The sequence below is a fragment of the Phragmites australis genome, chromosome 2, assembly GCF_958298935.1.
Source record: "Phragmites australis chromosome 2, lpPhrAust1.1, whole genome shotgun sequence".
In the NCBI taxonomy this organism is placed as follows: Eukaryota; Viridiplantae; Streptophyta; class Magnoliopsida; order Poales; family Poaceae; genus Phragmites; species Phragmites australis.
The window spans coordinates 17,149,746-17,158,849 of record NC_084922.1 but is presented as its reverse complement, the minus strand read 5'-3'; the positions used below and the strand labels follow the sequence as shown (position 1 = coordinate 17,158,849).

Below are 9,104 nucleotides of genomic sequence, written 5' to 3'. Positions count from 1 at the left end.
TGTGTAGCTAAGTCAAAACATCCTTTAAAGAAATTTGTATATGGGGCACCCATGTATTCAAAGTTATACTTGCAAGTTTTATCTTCAACATTTAGCTTTGTATTTAGCATAGATCTTTTGAATTCTTTAACTAAAAAATTGAAGTCTGACTCTCAAATTTTGATACTTCATATCGATATTCTTTTATTCTTAAGAGAAGGTTGCCAAAACTGTTACGTACCAAAACATGATAGTGAATTGTGAAGTAATTAGATTTCATCTTATAACTCTGTGGTTGTAGAATACAACAATACAATCTTCAAACAATCAAAAGGGCATTATTCCTTTTGTTATCCAAACAATAGTATAATTCTGTTCTCGTATGTTGAAGGAAAATACGCAAGACTAGACGGCCTAAACTGCAAACAAGCCTCCAGGTATAAATAAGCCGCTCCCTACCCTTCCCCCCAAATCGCTCACTCTTGGAATCCCCACCGCCTCTGGTTCGATCAGACGCTTCGAACCCCATTCCGCATTCGAAAACCCAAATCGCCTCCGCCTCCCCAAAACCTAACCCTAGCCTCCCTCCCGCCACCGCCCCAATGGCGAAGCCGGTGAAGTACGACGACGACGACGAGATCTCGTCCTCCGCCGAGGAGGAGGATGATCAGGAGGACCAGTCCGAGGCTGACGGGTCCGGATCTGGCGAGGAGGACGAGGAGGAGGCGGCGCCGCCCGCGGGGGAAGGCGATGGGGAGGGACAGGAGGAGGAGGAGGTCGACGAGGAGGAGATCGAGGCAGTCACCACCGGCACGGGCGCCGACGACGAGGAGGACGCCGGTGCCGCCGCCGCCGGGGAGGGCGACGACGAGTCCCAGTCCACTGAGGACGACGAGGCCGTCGCGGGGGACAACGACGATGGTGACGATGTGAGCGGGGCGCTTAGGGTTTGGGTGGTCGAATCGGGTTTTTCGGGGATAGATTAATCGTCGAAAAATTGTCCTTATAGTTTCGGATTAATCTGCCCCGCGACCGTTGCATTGCTTACCTAGATCCTTCTGTGTGCTTGGTGAAATCTTTGGTTTGCTTTTCTACTGTAGCTAATGCTTTAAATTTAGTTTTTCACGTAGCTATGGTATCATTTTTGATAATATGTTTGCCTTGGTCCCGCTTTAATAATCTAAAGATAGTTTCAGCTATGGTATCATTTTTGGTAAGATGTTTGCCTTGGTCCCACTTCAATAATCTAAAGATAGTTTCGAGGGAACAGATGGTTGTAATCTTGTTCTACAATGCAGCAGTTTTCCTGCATCACGTGTACTGTTGGGCAAATTAAAAAGAATAGTTAGGTTAAAATTTTGCATTCCTTTGCACTTAACTGTTTTTTGTTGCAGACTGAACATTCAGCAGGAGTTGGAAAGCGTGAAAAAGCCAGGTTGAAAGAACTTCAGAAGATGAAGAAGCAGAAAATCCAAGAGATATTGGATACCCAGAATGCTGCCATTAATGCTGACATGGTATGTGCCCTTTTGAAAGGAGTCCCTGTATACAAATTCCAATTGTACAGGATTAACCATGCACACATACTGTATTTCCTTTTTCATTTGATGCTGATGTGTATATTATGTTCTCATTGTCGTTCTGGCCATTTTTTGACAGAACAATAAAGGGAAAGGACGACTGAAATATCTTCTGCAGCAGACTGAAATATTTGCTCACTTTGCAAAAGGAAGTCAATCAAAAGAGAAAAAGCCACGTGGGAGGTAATATTAGTTTTGTTAGTGGCATTATAATACTTTACCACGCATGTTCATCTCGGAAGACTAGTGGAAGTTGCTGTCACCTTTGATCGGCATGACACTTTTGAATTTATCATTAAGCATGTACCAAATTTTGATCATGACCACTTTCATGGACTTAGTTCCATTTAGTTCAATTCCTGTCCGTCTCTTCTTCAATGTTCTGTGATTTATTTGTTGGTAAGGTGAGTCAATCTGTAGGGGACGTCATGCATCAAAGATGACAGAAGAAGAGGAAGATGAAGAATACCTCAAAGAAGAGGAGGACGCCCTTGCTGGTGCAGGCGGAACACGTTTGCTTTCGCAGCCTTCATGTAAACCTTTTGTTGATGACAGTATTTTTTCATATTCTAGTTTCCTTGCGTTAATTACCAACTTAATGTGATATGAAGAAACACTTCTTTTCTTGCTAGGTAGATGGATCTTTTTCTTTGTTGTAATAAAAATACTTTTATGCTGTTTATAGGGCAGTAAATGAAATATGACATCAACTTTGGAAGTGAATAACTGAATACTGTATTCTGATGAGGTGTGAACTGAATCAATGATATCCCGCAACTGATTGTTAATAACTATATTTTTGCATGCAAGTAAACAAAGATCAGTCACCTTAAACGAATGTGGACCTTGTTGTCTGATTACCAATGTCTCCACAAATAAGTGGTGCATTTGCTTATATTGATTCTTCTCTGTAAGGTGGAACATCTATTGATGCCAATACTTTTTTATTTCCTAGAAAGTGGGCTGACTCTTTTCCTTATCTAAATGGAATCGGTTTATTCTGGTTGCATTCTCATAACCCTTAATTTTCTAGGGTTTTATATCTCAGTATTTCTATCATACGGAGAATTTTAAATGGTTAAATTCTTTTGCTTTGCAGGCATAAAGGGAAAAATGCGAGATTACCAACTAGCTGGACTTAATTGGCTCATACGGTTGTATGAGAATGGTATCAATGGGATATTGGCTGATGAGATGGTATGCTAGATGTGCTAATCTCAATAAGCCAAATTGCCAAAATGACTAAGATCTTCTTAATCTCTTTGTTATCAGTGTGGTTATATTTGACTTGGGATGATATGCTGTTTTATTATTCAGGGCCTTGGGAAAACTCTTCAAACTATTTCACTGCTGGGCTATCTGCATGAATTCAGAGGCATAACTGGTCCTCACATGGTTGTTGCACCGAAGTCCACTCTAGGCAATTGGATTAAGGAAATCCAACGTTTTTGCCCTATTATACGTGCTGTGAAGTTCTTGGGAAATCCAGAAGAGAGGGTTAGTCTCAAGTCTATCCTTTAATCATTGCTGTAACTTCTACTGAGACTTATCTTCTCAAATTCTGTTTTGTCAGAACCATATAAGGGAAAATTTACTACAGCCAGGAAAATTTGATGTGTGCGTGACTAGTTTTGAAATGGCAATCAAAGAAAAAACTGCATTGAGGCGTTTCAGTTGGCGCTACATTATTATCGATGAAGCTCACCGGATAAAAAATGAGAATTCTCTTCTGTCGAAAACTATGAGGCTTTACAACACTAATTATCGTCTCCTCATCACAGGCACTCCGCTCCAGGTTGGTTTCCCTTGGCAGTCCTGTTTCTGTGTGTAATGCATGCATTCTGAACTTGGACTGTAACCACCACGAGAGTATTTGTGTTGCTTGATATTCCTTTTTGGTTCAATCGTGTTGTCGTCTGATTTGGTACATGGCAGAATAATCTCCATGAGCTTTGGTCTCTCCTCAACTTCTTGCTGCCTGAAATATTCAGCTCTGCTGAGACCTTTGATGAATGGTTTCAAATTTCCGGGGAAAATGATCAACATGAGGTGGTTCAGCAGCTTCATAAGGTGGGGGATATAATACTCATGATCAACCAATGTCAGTATGTTAAAATTGACCCTATATAATCCATGCTTGCATATCTTATGAAGGTTCTTCGTCCATTTCTTCTTCGGAGGCTTAAATCTGACGTCGAAAAGGGTTTACCTCCAAAGAAGGAAACCATACTTAAAGTTGGAATGTCTCAGATGCAAAAGCAGTACTATCGTGCTCTACTGCAGAAAGATTTAGAGGTTATTAATGCTGGTGGTGAGCGCAAGCGATTGCTTAACATCGCCATGCAGTTGCGCAAGTGTTGCAACCATCCATATTTATTCCAAGGTGCAGAACCTGGTCCGCCTTACACAACTGGTGAACATTTGATTGAGAATGCAGGTATGGTATTAATACTGATTTTGTTTTGGCACAACTACAATTTGTTTCCCAACCTAACTTGTGTGGCTGCTTATTGACAATTCTTTGGATATTTACTTAGGAAAAATGGTTCTGTTGGATAAATTGCTGCCCAAGCTAAAGGAACGTGACTCCAGAGTGCTTATTTTTTCACAGGTGATTATTTTCCACTGCCATGCAAATTTGAATGGCATCTAGAGTTTAGACATTGCATATTAGTAGATATCATGGCCCCACTTAGCTTGTTTCCCCAAATTTCGCTTTGTTTGACGTGTATCACCATCCTGCAGATGACCAGGCTTTTGGATATATTGGAAGATTATCTTATGTACAAAGGATATCAGTATTGCCGAATTGATGGAAATACAGGTGGAGAAGATCGTGATGCATCCATTGATGCTTTCAACAAACCAGGAAGTGAGAAGTTTGTTTTCTTGCTTTCAACCAGGGCAGGTGGCCTTGGTATCAACCTGGCCACTGCTGATGTTGTGGTTCTCTATGACAGTGATTGGTATGCTGCTTTGTTATGATAAAATTATATTTTGTTGCTTACCCTCAAAGATATTCTTACATCTCTGGTACATTTAATGTGCCTTCAGGAATCCACAAGCTGATCTGCAAGCTCAAGACCGTGCACATAGGATAGGGCAAAAGAAAGAAGTTCAAGTTTTCCGTTTTTGCACTGAGGTTTGTTAATTCTAGATTGATTATTTATTGTAGTACCAAAATTTGTATTGTTATCTGACAGGAAAATGTTGCAAACAAAATTACAGTATACTATTGAAGAAAAAGTGATTGAGAGAGCATACAAGAAGCTTGCATTGGATGCTTTGGTTATTCAACAAGGACGATTGGCAGAGCAGAAAAGTAGGGTTTTGATACTTGTCATTGCTATTTGTTGAAGCATTTTCTTTGGTAGTAGGGTATGGATTATTCTGATCACATTGACTTTTTTTTCAGCTGTCAATAAGGATGACCTTCTGCAAATGGTGAGATTTGGTGCTGAAATGGTGTTCAGTTCAAAGGACAGCACCATAACTGATGAGGACATTGACCGTATTATAGCTAAAGGAGAAGAGACAACAGCAGAGCTTGATGCGAAAATGAAAAAATTCACTGAGGATGCCATCAAATTTAAAATGGATGATAGTATGTGCCCCTTCTGTCTTGTTGCCACCCTCTATCCGTGTTTGTCTTTGTTTATCTGTCTAACCTGCTTTCTCTGATGCAGCTGCTGAATTGTATGATTTTGATGACGAGAAGGTAATAATCAACTCATCTAATTTATGTGCTGTAAATTGAAAGTTTTATTTGAAGTGTCTTAACTACCACCAACTGAATCTTCTTTCTTGATTGCTTGAAGGATGAAAACAAGGTTGATTTCAAGAAACTTGTTAGTGATAACTGGATCGAGCCACCAAGAAGAGAAAGGAAGAGAAAGTATGGCACATTTTTTATTGAGTCGTGGTATACTTTGTCTAATACTTTATTGACATAATTTTAACTTGTTATTGTAGCTACTCTGAGTCTGAGTACTTTAAGCAAGCACTTCGCCAAGGTGCACCAGCAAAGCCTAGGGAACCACGGATTCCAAGAATGCCACACTTGTAAATTTCTGGTTTTCTGAAATTTTTTCGGTGATTACCCCTTATTGCATGTTATTGCCAGCTCATCTTTGGCTTGTGCATGTCAGGCATGATTTTCAGTTCTTCAACAACCAAAGGCTAAACGAATTGTATGAAAAGGAAGTCCTGTACCTTATGGTAATTTCTCAGATTGATTGTTCTTTTTGCAATTTCAGCTGGATGTTAAGAAACTAGTTAGCTTAACTTTTGCTTCACTTTGTGCCTGTGATCCATTCCATTGGACATGAACTTCCAGTTACTTCATTACCCAATTGATTGTTTTGCAATTGTTATTGGTAATCTGGGTGCTTAACATTAGAAAATTTAATGCAGCAAGCAAACCAGAAGAAAGATACCATTGATGGCGAAGATGAAGGTATTACCAACTCATAGTTTTCTAAGTTGCATTGCAGTATCCAGGTGGATCATGCTAACTATATAATTCTTATGCAATCCTCAGATCAGTTGGAGCCTTTGACTGCAGAGGAGCAAGAAGAGAAGGAGCAGTTATTAGAAGAGGTTAAGATGACATACAATACACCAAAATCATCATTTTCTTGTTTTTACCTATCTGCTTGCTTTATTTACATGGTTATCTCTTTGTTTCTGTTTTCAATGGTACATATATCAGGGTTTTGCATCATGGACGAGGAGAGACTTCAACACATTTATTCGTGCATGTGAGAAATATGGTCGCAATGACATCAAAAGTATAGCCTCTGAAATGGAGGGGAAGACAGAAGAGGAAGTTCAACGTTATGCTAAAGTGTTCAAGGAGAGATATAAGGAACTGAGTGGTACGGCTGAAACTCGATATATATGATTACTCTCTGTAAATATTTGATGTTTTACAAAACTGTGCAGTTCACAACTCTAATTTTGACCACTAATTTGATAAGAACTATTCAGATTGGTCATGTGGAAATGGTGTAATTGAATCTGTTGTCAAAACACAATTTAATAATGTTACAATTATCACAACCATTTTCATATAAAAAGTAACGGTTGAAGTTTTGCATATTGGAGATCAATGTCTAACACATATATTTACGAATGGTAGGGTTTCATTATTCTTCAAGCGACTGGTGAATCGGGAAATGTAGACTGTTCATGCTGACTGACTTTATGGTTTGATCCTTGTCCAACCAGATTATGATAGAATTATCAAAAACATTGAAAGGGGAGAAGCAAGGATATCCCGTAAGGATGAGATTATGAGAGCCATTGGGAAAAAGTTGGACCGCTACAAGAACCCATGGTTAGAATTGAAAATTCAGTATGGCCAGAATAAAGGGAAGTTCTACAATGAAGAATGTGACCGTTTCATGGTATGTTCTACCACTTTATTTTATATGCATATTTTAGTATATGGCATGGTTAATAAGCTGTTGCTATGTTCCAGCTTTGCATGGTGCACAAACTTGGCTATGGAAACTGGGATGAACTGAAAGCTGCCTTTCGCATGTCTCCCTTGTTCCGATTCGATTGGTTTGTGAAGTCCAGAACTACCCAAGAGTTGGCTAGGCGTTGCGACACCCTTATCCGACTTGTTGAGAAGGAGAATCAAGAATATGATGAGCAAGAAAGGCAGGCAAGGAAAGAGAAAAGGCTCGCTAAGGTAATTTCTAAACTTTCTTTCATCATCACTTTCATTGTTCTGCAGCTCTGCATTCTCTATCCTTGCTTTATATGCATGGCTTGCAAGTAGTACTAATTGTGGTATTATTTCCTCTGATCTGATCTTGAATTTTTCTTTTTGATAGAACATGACTCCAACAAAACGAGCAGCAGTAAGGAATTCAGAGGGTGAGACAACTCCATCCAATTCGCTCAAGAGGCGACGGCAGTCCCTTATGGATGATTACGTGGGCTCGGTAAGTCATCGTCAAGTAATGTATTCTGAGCTGATAATCTATCAATGATCTTTACTAGAATTGTTTCAAGTTACCACTTCGAAACAATAATGCTTCGACACCATTTCTGATTGTTGCAGTTTTCCAGCCATGGAATGTATATTCTGATGCTCACCAGTTGTAAATATTTTTCAGGGAAGGCGTAAACGAGGGTGAATGCGATGTTTGCGGCCTGATCCCTTTTGGACCCTGCTGGGAGCTGAAAAAATGCAGTGTCCTCAATCCATCAATCCTGTTCTATGTAGGGCTCAAATCCTCTTCTCCCCATGAGCTCAGGAACTCAAACGCAGGCTCTCTACATTGTAGTATAATTTGTTCAATGACGTAGGTTAGTTCATTCAGTAAACGAAGTGATATATGTATGCCATGGGGTCTTTGATGGCTGCCCCGGTCAGCTGGTGTTGTATTAGAATCGGTGGTGTTGAACTTTCGGACCGAAGTTAAATGTAGCTAATACATAGCCGTCAACAGCTTTTGCGGAGCCGATTGAGAAGGTTGTGCCTCTGCTGCCATGTTTGTGGGCTTAACGTTTGTTTTCCTGCCCTATGGTAAGACAAATCAATCGACAGCCCTCACGCAACGTGGTATCCAGTTTGCTTTCCTTGCGGATTGGCTTTTATGTTGCTTAAAAAAAATAATGGTCAAGTTGAGTCGATTAAGGTTAAAATTGACAAGTAAATGAAATGGAACTAATAGTTACTGCCTATTTTGTTTGCTGGGAACTACCGCATTATTTGGAAAAGCCCTGAAGCAGGAAAGTAGATAGAGACCGCTTGGTGAAAAAAGGCACGTGAATAGACGCATGGCTAATGAGAAAGGGTTCTTTGGTCGAAGGCTGTCACGACGTCTCATCTTAGCCTTACCGGTCAAAGAAACTGGTCAATCTGAGCTAGCCTTACCGGTAAAAGAAACTGGTCAATCTGAGTTATGAGCTGAGTCGCAAATCAATAGGTATTAACCTCAAGATTCTAACCATCTTTAACTTAACCATAAAATTTGACCTCTCACCGTGTAGGAAACATGATCTTATTAGGATATTTATGTGATTTTAGGATTAATATTAATATAATCAATGAGACTAATATATTTATTAAGAATATATTTTAATAGATCTCATAGATGTAATACATAAAGAAGTCACCATAGCCGGAACAAAGATCACCTGAATTGGATAGGTCCCTGGAAGTTTATTAACGCTGGAAGGTCCGGAGTATTTCTGTCTGGCTGTTTTGAATACGCTGGATGATCCGACGATATGAAGATGTGCACGCCAGAGTATTCTAGAGTTGAAGTTCAAAGAAGACACATGTTGGATGGTCCAACACTTGATGCTGTGCACGCCGGAGCATTTGTTGCAGAGAGGATGGTAACTGTTGAAGACTAAAGAACTACACTTCGGATGATTCGGTGACTTTAGCTATGCACGCCGGAGATGCCAAAGTCTAGTTTGGCGTGGTTGAACACGTCGGAGTATTTTGCGCAGAGAGAAGTAGCGCGGTTTGCCTCAAGTGTACACGTTGGATAGTCCGTCGGTAAAGCTAGTGAACATGCC

The 9,104-nt window shown here is 40.0% G+C and overlaps 1 protein-coding gene across 2 annotated transcripts; it reads left to right on the top strand.

Moving 5' to 3' along the window:
• The first annotated feature begins 451 nt into the window (after window positions 1-451).
• LOC133901442 (probable chromatin-remodeling complex ATPase chain) lies at window positions 452-8,033 on the top strand. Of its 2 annotated transcripts, XM_062342815.1 has the most exons (25): window positions 452-908; window positions 1,374-1,496; window positions 1,639-1,742; window positions 1,980-2,092; window positions 2,659-2,756; window positions 2,877-3,056; window positions 3,133-3,354; window positions 3,495-3,629; window positions 3,714-3,996; window positions 4,097-4,170; window positions 4,305-4,525; window positions 4,614-4,701; window positions 4,788-4,881; window positions 4,975-5,163; window positions 5,246-5,277; window positions 5,378-5,454; window positions 5,532-5,621; window positions 5,708-5,777; window positions 5,973-6,015; window positions 6,100-6,158; window positions 6,271-6,436; window positions 6,789-6,967; window positions 7,042-7,257; window positions 7,403-7,513; window positions 7,688-8,033. In XM_062342815.1, exons 1-25 carry the CDS (start codon window positions 582-584, stop codon window positions 7,706-7,708), a joined length of 3,315 nt encoding a protein of 1,104 aa, XP_062198799.1. In that variant the 5' UTR covers window positions 452-581; the 3' UTR covers window positions 7,709-8,033. The 2 variants fall into 2 exon arrangements, with proteins under 2 accessions (XP_062198799.1, XP_062198803.1); XM_062342819.1 differs by lacking the exons at window positions 452-908; window positions 1,374-1,496 and having other exon boundaries at window positions 1,638-1,742; window positions 1,964-2,092.
• Window positions 8,034-9,104: the final 1,071 nt, after the last annotated feature.

Excerpts from the sequence above, each read along its gene's own strand:
- LOC133901442 (XM_062342815.1), top strand. The coding sequence starts at position 582 with ATGGCGAAGCCGGTGAAGTACGACGACGACGACGAGATCTCGTCCTCC. Across the intron at positions 5,455-5,531 it reads AGAAGAGAAAGGAAGAGAAA|CTACTCTGAGTCTGAGTACT; the intron begins GTATGGCACATT and ends TTGTTATTGTAG. Across the intron at positions 6,968-7,041 it reads AAGAATGTGACCGTTTCATG|CTTTGCATGGTGCACAAACT; the intron begins GTATGTTCTACC and ends GCTATGTTCCAG.